At 37.8% G+C, this 14614-nt stretch overlaps 1 protein-coding gene across 1 annotated transcript; it reads left to right on the top strand.

Annotated features, from left to right (window-relative positions):
* The first annotated feature begins 851 nt into the window (after nt 1-851).
* LOC104475522 (radial spoke head 10 homolog B) lies at nt 852-14498 on the top strand. Its single transcript, XM_086760101.1, has 19 exons — nt 852-1198; nt 1917-1992; nt 2256-2324; nt 2529-2702; nt 2823-2908; nt 3540-3660; nt 4517-4693; nt 5400-5541; nt 5955-6076; nt 6530-6719; nt 7440-7551; nt 7630-7715; nt 7819-7967; nt 8375-8482; nt 9553-9729; nt 11727-11817; nt 12336-12449; nt 13499-13694; nt 14158-14498. Exons 1-19 carry the CDS (start codon nt 924-926, stop codon nt 14342-14344), a joined length of 2652 nt encoding a protein of 883 aa, XP_086616227.1. The 5' UTR covers nt 852-923; the 3' UTR covers nt 14345-14498.
* The last annotated feature ends 116 nt before the right edge of the window (nt 14499-14614 follow it).

Below are 14614 nucleotides of genomic sequence, written 5' to 3'. Positions count from 1 at the left end.
GGTTGGCATGGCTACGGCAGCCATCGCCCCACTGCGGCTGCGCGGCGCGGAGGCGGTTGTGAGGCGCGGCCTGGGGCTGTGCGGGGCCTGGCGGCGCTGCCGGGCGGGAGGGAAGGGCTGCCGGCAGCGGGCTGCTCTCGCCGGGCCTCGCTCTCCCACCCGGGTCTTGGCGCAGTTGATCTGACACTGTAATTGCCCGAGCGGAACGAGTTGCTGGCTGGAAGCAAGCAGTGGTGAGAACATGGCGGTTGCTTGAGGTTGCTGGCAGCCCTCGCCACTGCAGCCTGCGGATTTGATTCGTGTTTTATTACAAAGCAATGATGATCAGCCTGGGAAATGAGTGGGAATTGTGATTACAGCTGTTCAAACAGTCCTGTAACCTTCAAATAGCTCTTAACTAGCAAAATAACTTAATAACCTATAGTGGTTATTCTGTATTGTGGTTCAATCTGCAGCTCGCAACTTTGAAAGCAAATTAAATCAATAATACTAGTGCAGCTGTAATTTTCAAGATATTCACCAAACTCGTGTCTTTGAGAAATGGTTTTCAGCTTTTCCGCATGATTAAATCTAGACACCTGAAAATCTCCTAGTAGAGATGGAGATCTCCATGTAGAAAAGCAAGTCTATTGACAGCACCTCTATCCTTGTGGTTTTGATGGACTTTTTAGAGGTAATTCACAGACATCGCTTCCTGTTAGCACTGCGGTCTGCCTACTACAAGCCAAAACCACTGCCTTGAGGAGCTGTTCTTACAGAAATAAACATGCATGTATAAGAGTTAAGATAAGATTGATCATTTCTCATATAGTTACCTGTTTTGTTGTTGTTGAGTTTTTTATCAGATTATAGGGGAAAAAAAATCTTTACGTAAGACAGTAAATGTTCAGAAGGAAAATACACATTGAGACAACTCAGTAGTTATGGCAAAGGATAAGAAGAAAGATGGCAAGAAGGCAGAAAAATCCGTACGTCCTCCTAATCCTCCACAAGATACTACAGCTGAGAGTAGTTCTCCAAAGCAGACAGATTTGCAGACCTTAGTGAATGGAGTGGAAGAAACACAGGCAAACCCAGTGATACTGCCTGAAGAACCAGTGATACCGCCTAAAGAACCAGAGGAGGTAGAGGAATCTCCAGTGCAAGATGTTCCTCAGTTCTGTGAAGAGCCTGTTCTTACTCAATTTATAGTAAAAAGGTATGCTTGTAACAAATACATCAGCAGAGTCAGGAATTCTCATTTAAGTATTTCTAGAGTCATACAAACATGGGTTTGACTCTTCACTTGAGGCAGTGAATTGTAAGGTTATTCAGACCTTGTACCCGAGACGCCGTATGACACTGATACCTGTGGAATTCTGCTGCCTTTTTGGATCCTAGAGTGTTGCTGGTGCTCTCTGTTTGCCAAGAGTCTTTTTCTTTTATCTTCTTTGCCTATGGTGAAGTTTTGTCTAAGTACATAGACGGTGAAGAAAATGTGGCTATATCATTTAATGTTCAGTTGTTGCTGCCTTTTAATGTTTGGGGCGGCACGTATCCCTTATGAATATCCTGAACTGAGGAAACAGGTGAGTGGCAGTGGTAATCCAATCCTTTGGTAGTTCAGGGGGACTATAAGTAATGTTTCACATGCTGGCTGGGTTGCCAGCTTGTAAGCTAGTAAGTGCTGCCAATGTGATTTGTTTTCTTAATTGAAAGCAATATGAGTCTGAGGCAACACAGCAATTATGTGAAATATTACGAGGAAGGTCCAAAAAATTTGAAATTTTGTTGTAGCATATTTTTCTACACAAGACGCCACAACTGGCCTGTGTGTAGACCATGGTAAATCAAAGGTCAGTCATCATATTTGTGTTGTGATTTAGGTGTACTGGCAGTGACTGTAAATCTTCATCTTTAGTTTGTTTTCTTTGTAGCTATGAAGGTGAAAAAGTTCGTGGATTGTACGAGGGTGAAGGATTTGCGTATTTTGAGGGGGGAAATACATATAAGGTGAGTGTATAAATTAAAAAAAAAGTAGTGAATCAAGTTATTTCTCTAGAACAGGCAGACTATTTATTTTAGTGTAAGTGGAGGCTGAGCACTCAGAATGTGTAAGCGTTGAAAGCTCTGTTGGTTTCTGCCATTAAAGCTCTTCATTTGAAACTAGTAGTTGGAGGGGAATTACTATGTCATTTTGAAGTCTTGCAGTCGCTGTAGGCTTCACTTGTGGTAAGAATAAATTTGCAAATGATGCTTTTCTCTTCATTTTGAAGGGCATGTTTTCTGAAGGGCGTATGCATGGACAAGGGACTTACACATGGGCTGATGGAGTGAAGTATGAGGTAAAGTGCAATTTAACTCATAACTGAGGACAATTACAGACAATTGGATGTGCGAATTCAAGGAAAGTAGATAAGTTGTAGTAATTGGTACAGTATGGGTGCGACTGCAGAACTATGGCAGTGATTTCAATCACAAACCTGGCTTCTCCCGGATAGTTGGGGCACTGTGAGTTTTATTTTTTTAAATGTAATTTAATCCTTTAGGGAACATTTGTTAAGAATGTGCAGATGCTTAAGGGCCATTATACCTGGAATGACGGCAGCATGTATGAGGGATCGACCAAGAATGGAGTTAGGCATGGATTTGGATTTTTCAGGAGTGGTACTCATCCCATTTCTTACGTTGGCTATTGGTGTAAAGGCAAAAGACATGGCAAGGTAAATCTCAAAGTGACTGTAAGTAAGAGCGTGATTACATATGTCTTATGTGATTTGCATGCAATGTTTTATTAATATAGATTAATATTTAAGTATTTAAATTGATACTGTTCGTTTCAGGGTACCATTTATTACGATCAGGAACATACCTCTTGGTATTCAGGTGACTGGGTAAAGAACGTTAAAGAAGGATGGGGAATGAGATGGTAAATGTGATACAACTACTTCTTAATATTTTTTTATTTTACATGTGTTATCATACAATTTCTCCTATTGTTTAAAATGGATACAAATGCTGGCATTTCATAGTGTATGTGCTTTCTACAGTGGAATACATAATTGTACAAAGTGCTTTATAGTAATAAAATATACCTTCTCTATAACGTACATTTTTTGTTGTTATATTTCTACTTATCATTCCCACAAAGGAATGTCTAAAGACAAAATCTGAAATCAGCTTTGGTAAACCACAAATCAACATTTAAAAACAAAGTCAATTGATTTGAACAGATGGAGCTGCTTTCATGAATAAATGAATTGCTTTTGGAGTTATATGTAAAGGAATGTTTTGATTAGCTATGGCAAATACTCTTTGGGAAAAAAGAATTGGTTAATATTTTCACAGTGATTTGTAAGGTAAAAATAGGAGGTTAACAGTGGGTACAATCAAACCTCTGTATCCACGTCACAGTGAGCCAACTTTCAAATTAATGTTTATATTTAGCCTTAATAAATCCTAAATCTATTAGCAATGTGGTTTTGCATAAACCTTGCTTTCATAAGATGCGCTTATAATTTAGTATGAATGAGTCATTAACTGTTATTGTTTTCTTGCAGCTATAAGTCTGGAAATATCTATGAAGGTCACTGGGAGAAAAATGTACGTCATGGAACAGGAAGAATGAGATGGTTGACAGCTAATCAAGAGTATATGGGGCAGTGGGTATATGGTGTACAGGTATTAATTTTTCCTCCAGCAACCTCTTTAGTTCAGCATCTGTCCATTACTCTAGTAAAACTAGATAGGGAGTTTTGTGCAATATCGAAGGAGCTTTGTATGACTTCTGCCAGTTGAAATATGCTGCTTTTTGTAAGTTGATTCTCATGTTAGCAATATTCAGATTGTTAAAAGGCTTTTGACTTAGTCTTAAAAAATAATAATTTAATTCTCTAATGGAAGATACAAACATTAAACTTATAAAACTTTTTTTTTATGAAGAAGGTTTATGACTGTATTTAGCTTGAGCTATGACTCTAGCGGTGAGTATATGTCACAGTTTGCTTCTGTGTCACCTATAAAATATTAGACCGTACTATTCCCTCTTGTAAAAGTTTTGTGATGGAAGGAGATTATTTATTCTGTTTTTTGTTCCTTTCATTTATTCTGTTGGAAAAAGAATTTGAGCTACTTCCTCTGATTTTTCAGTCTGCAAAATTTGTCAAGGAGTCCAGCTTCTAGAATGTCATGGCTCTCTGTCTGGCATGACGTTCCTCACCTGGCTGTTCATCATTAAGAGTCAAAAGGATTCAGGCAGGAAGGATGTCTTTAGGAGTCCTGTTGGTAGAGCTTGCTCAAGTATGTGTTGATTCAGTGTATCCTCTGATCACTTATCGCGTTTACCTTTGTACAAAGTAGTTCCCTGGATGGTTTGAAGTACTGCAGCTATCAGCTGGATGCTTTTGTTTGAGAGATATGCCAATAGTGACTCTTAAAGATGCCTAGGTGGTTCTCCTTTTTAAAAGTCTGGACCTGTAGCAATAGTAGCTCTTCTGGGGGTGGCTTTTTTTAAACACACCTTTTTTTTTTTTTTCAGCATGGATATGGCATCCACACATGGTTTGTGAAGAGAATGCCTATGTCTCAGTATCCTTTAAGGAATGAATACATAGGTGATTTTGTAAACGGCAAACGGCATGGACATGGAAAGTTCGTGTATGCCAATGGAGCAGTGTACGATGGTGAATGGGTTTGTAATAAGAAGCATGGCAAGGTGAGTATTGACAAGTAGTAAGACAAAACTACAAACAACACCAGAGGAGACTATTCTGCTCTGTATAGTGGATTGCTGGATTTCAGTATGGAAAGCTACATTCAATTTGCATTGTGGATGGAATCCAACCTAAAGGATGGGGTCCACTGAAAGCAGCAGGAGTCCTTCCAGGGACATTGCTAGGCCACAGATTTGACTCTGTGGTTAGATGTGTGTTGTGTATATGAAGAAGTGCATTTTACTGTGGAGATTTTCAGTGCAATAGGTGCATCTTGACTTTTGTAGGCATTGGTCAGTATTTTCACTCTTATACTATGAGCTAATGGATTTCATGTAATCCTTGCACAGAGATGTTGTCACTTTAACAGACTAGTTTAAAAAAAACTGAGCGGTGTGCTACATATGCAAACTAAGGATTGCAAGCAAATCCTTTTATATGGGTGGGAAATGTTTTTTACTCAAAATATGTTTAAAAATCAAACAGATATATAGACAATTCTTCATCTCAGCAGTGTACTTTAATTAACAGATGACAAAGTCCTTTGTAAAAGCCGTTAGGAAAAATCATTTTGCTTTATTTGATCTCATGTATTGCATTTTAGCCAAGATTCTTAAAAGGAAAGTTGATTGAGAGCATTAATGAGTTGGTTTTTTTGATCTTTGATTTATATTTATATTGAAATAAATTAAATTAATCTATCTAAAGGGCAAGTTTGTTTTCAAGAATGGTTGTGTTTATGAAGGAGCGTTCAGAGATGATTGTGTAGTAGACTATCCAGCTTTTCAAGTGAATGCAATGAATGTAGAAGAGCTGAATGTCATTTGCACAGGAAGTAATTCTGGCACTGGTAAGCAGCTTAAGAAAACAAATTCTACTCAGTTTTGTTGTTCCTGTTTACTGTAATGTGAAGCTGTTCATACTTACTCAAGAGCCAGACGTATTTCTTCAAGAACTTTGTTAAGGGTGAGATTTATCTTAATAATTAATGACCTTTGTTCCCATGCTTCTTGTTTGCTGTACATGACACTTTGAGTTGAGTGACACATCCACACTACATCTTGTAATACTCTTCGAACGTTGTTGTCTGGAAGTTTCATAACTTATGTAATATCTGCATTTCCTTTTGGCAAGGGGTTGGATTTGACATAATTACTCTTCAGTAAGATAAGAAGGAATAATACACATTTTATTTTCCCTGTGTGTGTATATATATTTAACTTCATTTCAGTTATGTTCCAATTTATTTTATTTGCCTGGTAGAGAACATCACAATCATTAGTGGCTCCAAAAATACTTCTGTTCTGGGATCAGATATTGAGTTGGATATAACTTCACTGCTTGACTTCTTGCCAAGTGAAGAGAGACATGAACAAGTGAAACAAGTAAGAGTCTATTGCTTGTTTTCCCCCACTTCATGTTTCATATTATTTTGTTCCTGGTTTATTTGTATTAAAGTAACTCTTTCTGTTAAATAATTATTTGAAAATCTGAAGGCCACAAAAAAAAAAAAAACAGAAAAGCAAAAAGTGTTGCCTCTTCCTGAGCTTTCAGTAGAAGACAATTAAAAATATGTTAACATACCTGGAAGGACATTTACCAGCTACCTTTAGCTACTATGAGGTTTGTCTGCTGGCAGAGACTAATTTATTTTTGTCAGTCACCCAAAAATATTTATTTATAACTGCATTTGAGTAATGCTTTTATGAGCACTTAACCAGGGGTATGCTCTTTGAAGTTAAAAGATCAAAAGCATTATATGCCCAGTTACAAGGTCAATACAAGCTGATCCCTGCTTGCTGTAAGACGATGCTGAAAATGTATCCTGTTTTATTTAGGTAGAATTTGCTGTGTTGAGGTATATTACAGAACTGAGAAGAGTTTACATCTTCTACAGTAGCTTAGGCTGTGATCATTCTCTTGACAACGCCTTCCTCATGACTAAGTTCCAATTTTGGAGATTTCTGAAGGACTGCAAATTTCATCACTCCAACATAACTCTTGCCGAAATGGATCGGATATTGAGTGGTTTGTATTTCTGTTGCTTGGGGTCTAGAATCCAAGAATTTTAATAGTAAGCTGTGGAGAGTTGGAGTGGCAAGTTCTACTGATAGTTCAACTCTAGTAGTTACCTGTCCCTGAGTAAGTACCTCTGTGCCTGTGAGTTCTCAGTGGATGCATTAACACTTCTCCAGGCACTTCAGGTGCTCAGATGAGAAAATGCAAAATTAAAATACTACTTAAAAAGTTGTTCTAAAGAGCCGTCTATTCAAAACTTGTGTTCACCCCTGGTCTTACCATTACTATTGCATATAGTTTTAGGAGGTCTGAGAAGGAGAAGTAGAAGAAACAAATATTTTTCTCTCTTTTTTTTTTTTTCTCCCAGCACTTTTAACTTTGGTTTGCGTCCAATAACAGAGCCAGTTGATCAATCAATTCCATTTAGACCTGCAGTGTGATGCGCTGCAGCATCCCTAGTATGCAAAGAGTTTAACTCCAACTTTACATCCCCTTTCATTCCTATATGCTGAGTGGTTGCATTTCTAGAAAGAGGGAATTTGATAAGATTCAGCTATAGCTGGATGATTCTCACTTGACCTGTGTGTTTGGAAGTGATGCTGTGTCTGATCTGATGCTTCCAGGAGTGTTGTTACATTGTGATAGGTAGAGATAGAGAGATTAAGACAGGCTGACAAGTCAATATACCTATAAGCATTCTAATGTACATGATTTTGTCAATTTTTTTAGGGGATAAAACACCACTTGACGGGATACATTGTCCACATGAGACTTTACTGTTCAGAACGTTTTTATCTTACCTTGTTCGTCTAGCATTTCATATCTATCGTGAAAAGGACAAGTAAGTTTCATCTTTTAGTGAAATTTGTTTCAGTGTAATCAGTTTGAATCTTCTCAGACAAGAGTATTTTTGTTTCAGCTGTACAGAGAAACACCCTTGTCTGCATAAGTGTTTCTCAGAAATGATGTCCAGGAATGTTATTCCCACTGCCTGTCATATCCAGGGTAAGTAATGATACTTCCTTTGTGCTGTGCAGAATTCATCAATTAGTACCACATACATCACAGTTTTGTCATAACTATTATTTTTCCCAATTAATTTTTAAAGGTCTATTATTTTCTGAAGAGCAATGTACAGTTTTTGTCATGAGCTACATCGACAAATGCTGGGAAATATACAGAGCTTTCTGTAGACCAAGCACCAGACCTCCATTTGAATCCACAATGAAAATGAAGCACTTCCTTTGGATGCTAAATGTAATATATATTTTTAAATTTATTTTGTGTGGTTAGATGCACTTTCTTTTTGTTCAGAAACAGATGAAGATTACACTGAAGCCAGGGAACAATTTGCTTTGATACGCCTGGGTTTTGGGTCACTGTTTAAATCCAAGCCTTTTTTAATGGAAAAAAAAAATCAGATGGCAAAATAATAAATTTTTATTTATGAGCTTTCACAAGTTCTTTCTTAACACTGTTTTTGCAGTGTAGGAAAAATTCCCATTGCTTTCAGTAGAGCCGGAATTTCACCGTTGTTAACTATTTATATGGAAGTATCATTTGAAACCACTAGAAATTTTGACACAGGCTTTGGAGGGAGTTAGATTAGGTCCATGTGGGGATGCCTTAAGTGCTGTTAATATGTAACATTTACTCTTATCCAGGATTTTAAACTTCTCAGCAAACAATTAACTGCTCCAAGAGTTGTGGAAATACTTGTCAAAGATGGTCCATCTCTAGATGATAGCAGTAGTGCCAACATGGAACAGGAGGTGTGTATGCAAAAAAAACTATCATAGTTCATTGCTACAGGAACAATTAAAATCAGTTTTGAAAAATGCTGCAAATACTGTCCTATCTGCTAGAATAGGAGGAGAATTAATTAACTTATTTAAAAAAAGAAGTACAAACTTGAGCCTCTATTTTTGTCTTCTTTTGTTCAACCTGTATCTTCAAGTTTAGCTCATGTACTTCCATATTTTGCTTATTGTCTTACCCTCTTAGAACAGTGTCGGCATACCCGACCATGCAGATAACTCCTTAAGAGTGCCGTAAGCCAGAGGGTGAAATACCGTTTCTAGGAGGCTGCTGCTAGTAATAGTTTCATCTGGGGGGCAGTTGCCTTGACAGTATGTTTGCATGGTGATTGCATAGCGATGCATCTCAGCACTTCCATCTGCCGAGGCACGCGCTGGAAATGGGTCAGTAATTAAGATGTGAACCCACTGATACTGAAAATCTGGTGATCTAAGAAACCTGATTAGTGACGTGTGAAGTGCTGCCGCCTCAATGAGGTCGAGTAGTGATTGTAGCAGACTCGTGCTACCTAACAGCTGACCTGCTCTAGAGGGCCTTCACCTTTAAAGAATTAGCTCTTGCTCAGCGATGGTCTATTGTAAATTACAGGATTGAATTTATTGTTTTAAACAGCATCTGATAAACACAACACACTGTGTAAGCTTTACTAAGGGATTTGTTATACACCCATTCTTGGGGTTTCTGGAAGCATCATATGCAGCTAAATGTTTTCAGGAATAGCAATAGTTGTGTGTTATTTGTTAGAGAAACCTCTCTTAGCTCCAGATAGGGCAAAACTCTGCGATATTTTCTTTCATTATGACTTGTATAAGGCATAGCACAGTATATCCCCTCCTGGATTTTTTGAGCTTTGACTTTTTTCAGTTTTTCTTCAGAAGAAGCGATGTTTGAGTAGACAAATGAGGCCAGTGCGGTTTCACAAACAATCACTTTTGAGTTCTTTGCTTGCTCAGGTACATATGGCTATTAACGAAGGAGTTTTGCAATAATGAATGAATTAATCACTGTGTTTGTTTTACTTTAGTTGGTTTTTCTTGAATTTGTTGAAGCTCTTCTTGGTTGTGCATTGGTGTATGTTACCAGTGATATGATTAAGGAGCAAGTAGATTGTGAGAAGCAGAAAGGAAGCAGCTTTAGAATGGAGGATCTCTCTGAGGGAACAACAAATGTATCTCTGTATCCAGAACATTCTCTGTCCCAGGTAAAGTTGATGCAGAGCTGTTAAATATTATTATACGTCCACTTAAACAATAATAACAAACCAATTTCCTCTTTTTCCATAGACAGTCATTTGATTGAGTCCTTCTGCTTTTTCTGTTTGTTGCTGTCTTAGATTGTAACATCAGCATAGACAGTTTTTACACACTTGCACATTTTCCTAGATAACAATAAATACACATAAAGTACTTGCAAATCTTCCGACATTCGAAGGGGAATTGACAAACTGGCTGACTGGTGAGAGGTATGCCTCTCCTGTTTAAAGCTGAATGTCTAAAATTGCCTTGTAGAAATGGCATTGCTATTGTTGTATGTAGCAAGACTTGCTGTTTCCCAGCAGTTAAGCTGTGCTCTCTTTTTGCTAAACTTTTGAATAAGGATTTTGTAGGTTGTAAGATGCTGCCTGTGACACTGGTGCACAGGGTGGTTGGAAGCATGACTTAGAACTTTGTTATTATTTGGAATTATGCATAAGATGAAAGAATTTTTATTAATTCAAAGAGCATTCACAAACACCTAATTTCACAGTCTCTGAAAGCCAGTAGTGCCACTGAACAACACTGCTTCCCATTCTCTCGCCGATTGTTCCCATCCTATGGAACCCATTCCCTTGCGTCACTGTGAGCATTAATGCAGTTGCACAGTGAAATGGTCCAGTTAAAGTAGTCAGATTTTCCAAGACTAAAATAAAATCTTAGATTAAGATTTATTGAATGTAAGATTTTTCTTGTGTTTGCTTTTTATTAGTACACTTAAAGCAGAAATGTAATTGGTACAGACCGTTCCAAGGCAGCTGACCTTATGCTTCTTCATGGTTGTCCTCAAGCAAAACTGTCATATCACAAGAAAAAATAAAGAAACATGAAGTATGTAAAAAGCCCACACTGAAAGTTGGAGCAGAGGGTTTGCGATTCATGGGTGACAGAGTAGCCAAGGTAGTTTTAAGTTTTGAAAGGGACTAGAATTTATTCTGATATTAAATACAATATGTTCCTGTGCTTGGGTCTCTGTAGGAGCCTAGAAATCGTGCATTTCCATTGCTAACAAAGCGTTTGCTCCCACACATACTCTCAGCTGTTGTTATTTAGTTGGTATTTTCCACATTAACTGAAACAGTGGTGAATAAAGCTACAGTTTTATCTTTATTTGCAAAATGGGTAGTGAGAGGTTGAGAAGTGGGCAGAGAGATTTAGAAGCACTGAGGAAGGCAACTCTAATATAATTCCTAAAACACTTTTCAGAACTCTTCCAGCAAACTTTTAACCTTCACTGCCTTTACAATTTTGTACCCAGTCTATGACTATAACAAGATTCTTGATATTCCAAGAACAAAAATGGATTGTCCATCCAATGGATTACCCAGTGATTTCAGAGTAAGATAGTAAGGATTACTGTTTTGTACTGGAATTGTGGAAATCAGAGAATCTGGAAACTTCCAGGCTTTTAGAAAATATACCAACACTTAGAATTGTGTTTGATCTGAGTTTTTGTGAGACTTTTACTGCCACTCATCTGAAAAGAGTAGCATCATCAGGCTGCAGAAGGTGCATGGGATGACAGTTGGAAAGATTTCAAAGCATCCTTCTCAGAAACACTCTTGAATGTTGTTCTCTCCTTTTCACTCAGTATAATTCCTGGAGTATATTCCTATAGTCAGGAATAGAAATTTTTTATTGTTTCATCAGTAGCAGATGAATAATAGTATGTAGAGCAACATGTAAGACCAGAGGGACATGTCTAAGAACAGGAGCTTTCATTTTCTGTATATCTCTCTTTCCCTAGCTCTGAAATAGGATAATCCTACTTCACTGGCTGGTAGAACCAATTTCCTCGCGCTTGAAAGTGTGAAACACTATTGCAATTTAATTGTTTTGAAATAGGCATAATTGCAGAATGCATTTGGTTGGCAAACTGCTTTGGAGATAGGAATTTGCATGACTCAAATGGGCATGTGATTTCACTTTTTAATTTAAACACAAGTCCAGGCGTTCAGTAACTGAATTTGAAACTTCTTGCCAGCCACTGAGACCTTGTGAAGACGGAGGGCATCCTCTTCAAGAATTTCAGCTGGGTGAGTACCATAGTTACCATAAGAATTTATAAGCAGTGGTGCTAGAGGAGATTTACTCTTTCTGCAACTTTAAAGATGATTAAAACAGTAGCTGATCATTGAAACAGATGGATGTACTGCACTTACAGAGGGTAGCTACATTCAGCTTGGTCATTATGACAAGGTTTACATTTAGCTTTCCACACCAGCTATACAGATAGCTGAGCAAGTTTGAATCTCTGAACTTATTGCCCTTTTTCATTAGAAGCTATTGCATTTTCCTTAAAAATAACTTAAAGGATTTCTAAAAATAAATTCTTACCGTCCTGTCCTCCTCATTTGGGCATGGAAACAGGAGATTGAACTGTGCACTGTACCTTCAGTATAAACAAACGTTTCATCAGTACAGAAGTATTTCAACGACAGGTCTAGCTGGAAGGTCAGATGACAATTTATATTTGTGGTGAAGATCAAACCTGATATTTAATGCACAGAATTACAGACTGAGTAATTTTAACTTACTTTCTTTGCAACATCAGATGATACCATTCTCTCATTTCCTACAACTCATGGAGATATCGAAGATGTTCCGTCATTGTCCAGCTGCGATGCAGAAAATGAACAGGATTTCTGTCCAGCAAAAGAATTGACAGGTAAAGCAGTCCTGCTTTTTCAAGACTAACACCAAAAAAATGCCTCGTAGCTCTTGAATTGCAAAATTCGAATTGTATATGCAGATTTCAGCTTGTCACAAGAGGGCAGTAAATGAACATTAATTCTGGAGGAAGATGTTTAAAGAAAATTTTTAAAATAATTATTTAAAAAATAAAATTAATAATTAAATGAGATGTTTAAGTACTGACTTAGTTTTCCCAATTTTAAAATGCCACATTTATTTGTAGGGCATCTAACTTGTATTTACTCTGAGAAGGTCAGTCCACAAGCCTGCCCATTTTTTTTAATGTCTTGGGCAAATAAGATACATTACTGCTATGTCTTGCTTCTTCTACTTAACGTAAGAATTATTATTAATGATGTGGCACCATTAGCTGGGCTAAGGTGTCTTATGACACTCATGCAGAAGAGAAATCAGTAAGAGCATTTTCTTATGTTGAGGCTAGTAGCCTTTTTGTACCATCTCCCTTCTGGCTGATTAGCAGGTCTCATCTGGGTTGGTTTTTGTGCTTGTAAAATGTTTTCTACAGATAAAGAACCCAAATCCAAGAACATAGGTAGACAAGGATCTTTGTGTAGTTACCAGCTCTTTTGCTGAAATCTGATGACGGAAAAGTTACAGATCTGAAAAAACATTGTTTCTGAAAGAACCAGCAGATAGGCCCCGGCCTGTGTTTTGACAGTCGTGACAATTGGGTGCTTCCATGCAATTCTGTTCTTTCAGGGTGTTTGTTCCTCCATTCCCCCGTGCACAGGAGTCATGGATACTGAGCTGTCATCAGATCACTGCAGAAGGCATTTATCATAGGACTAAAGGGGAAAGTTCATATTCTTTTGATGCCATTCCCAGGGAAGTCACTCTGAAGACCCACAAAAGGGACAACCCTTTCACAATTTTTCAGTTGTTGTCTTCTGCAGAAGCCAGACTTTTCCATTGCAGAGTATCAGATCTGAAATACTGTCATACAAAGTCCATTTGAAATAGAAGCGCCCTGCTAAATAAACATGTTTAACTTGCATGTTGCAGATGAACCAAAAGAAGCCAAAACTGAACGAGATGAGGAATTTAGTCCTTGGATGTGTCAGGTGCAGACCTTTTTTACAACTAAGTTATTTCCTGCCTACCAACATGAAAAAGTGCTGAGGGAAAAAATAAAAGAAACTAGAATACGGGATGTTGAATTAGCTGAGCTGAGAAAGATCAAGGATGAGGAGCTGGCAAAGTGAGTGTTTTATCTTATCTTGAAGTACTGTTATCTCTTACCTTCTACTAACGAAATTATTGAAAATGAGAAGCGTGCTTTAATAACGTAGTGTAGGAGACTGTAACTGGGAAAACAAACCCATCCTGGTGTAATAAGCAACATACAGACTGTAACTCACATGACTTCTGTTGCTGTTGGGAGTAACAAATAACAGGCTGCTTTCAGGTTACAGAACTCTTAACTCCCTGATATTTCCTGGCACTCGAGCCCTGCTCTGTGTAAAGGCAGTTAAGGCTTTTTTTTTGCTTTTTTTTTTAACATACTAAAAGTCAGACTTGAAGTGGTAACCAGGCAGATTTTCTGCTGCTCTACACTATGACAGTTTATACTGCACATACTGTGAATATAGCTGTAGTTGCTTAGCCAGTATTAATGTCTTGCCCCTCTTGCAGTACATTAAATTTAAACTTTGTTCACTCAGACTTATTGCTGAAAGAGAAGCAGAAGAAGCAAAAAGGCGAGAAGCAGCTGCAGCAGAAAAACCATTTTACTCGAAAGAGTCAGCACCTGTCACACAGTCAGTACTCCGTCCAAAGGAAGAGGCACGCATTGCAGCACCCTCAGGTGTTACCAAGGTGCCTACTGGCAAAAAGAAAAAGAAGAAATAAATATTTTGTTGAGAACTACTGAAGCTTCAAGTAAGTAAGTAGTCTTTGAATAAGAAAAAAAACAAAACAACAAAAACCCCCACATGTGCAGTAAGATCTAAAATACAAGTACAATAAAAATGTATGCATGAGACTAACTGGTTTCAGAGGGAAACTGTCTGCTCTTACACTCCTGTAAATGACTATATTCTCTTCCTCAAGACCCCTCGTGTAACCCTTTAAACAAAACTATTCCAGAAGTCAGTATTTGACTTGTACCTAAAAATTCTC

Source organism: Chlamydotis macqueenii, chromosome 15 (genome assembly GCF_036417535.1).
Source record: "Chlamydotis macqueenii isolate bChlMac1 chromosome 15, bChlMac1.mat, whole genome shotgun sequence".
Taxonomy (NCBI): domain Eukaryota; kingdom Metazoa; phylum Chordata; class Aves; order Otidiformes; family Otididae; genus Chlamydotis; species Chlamydotis macqueenii.
The sequence above is the reverse complement of the archived record's forward strand: the minus strand, read 5'-3'. Positions and strand labels throughout refer to the sequence as shown.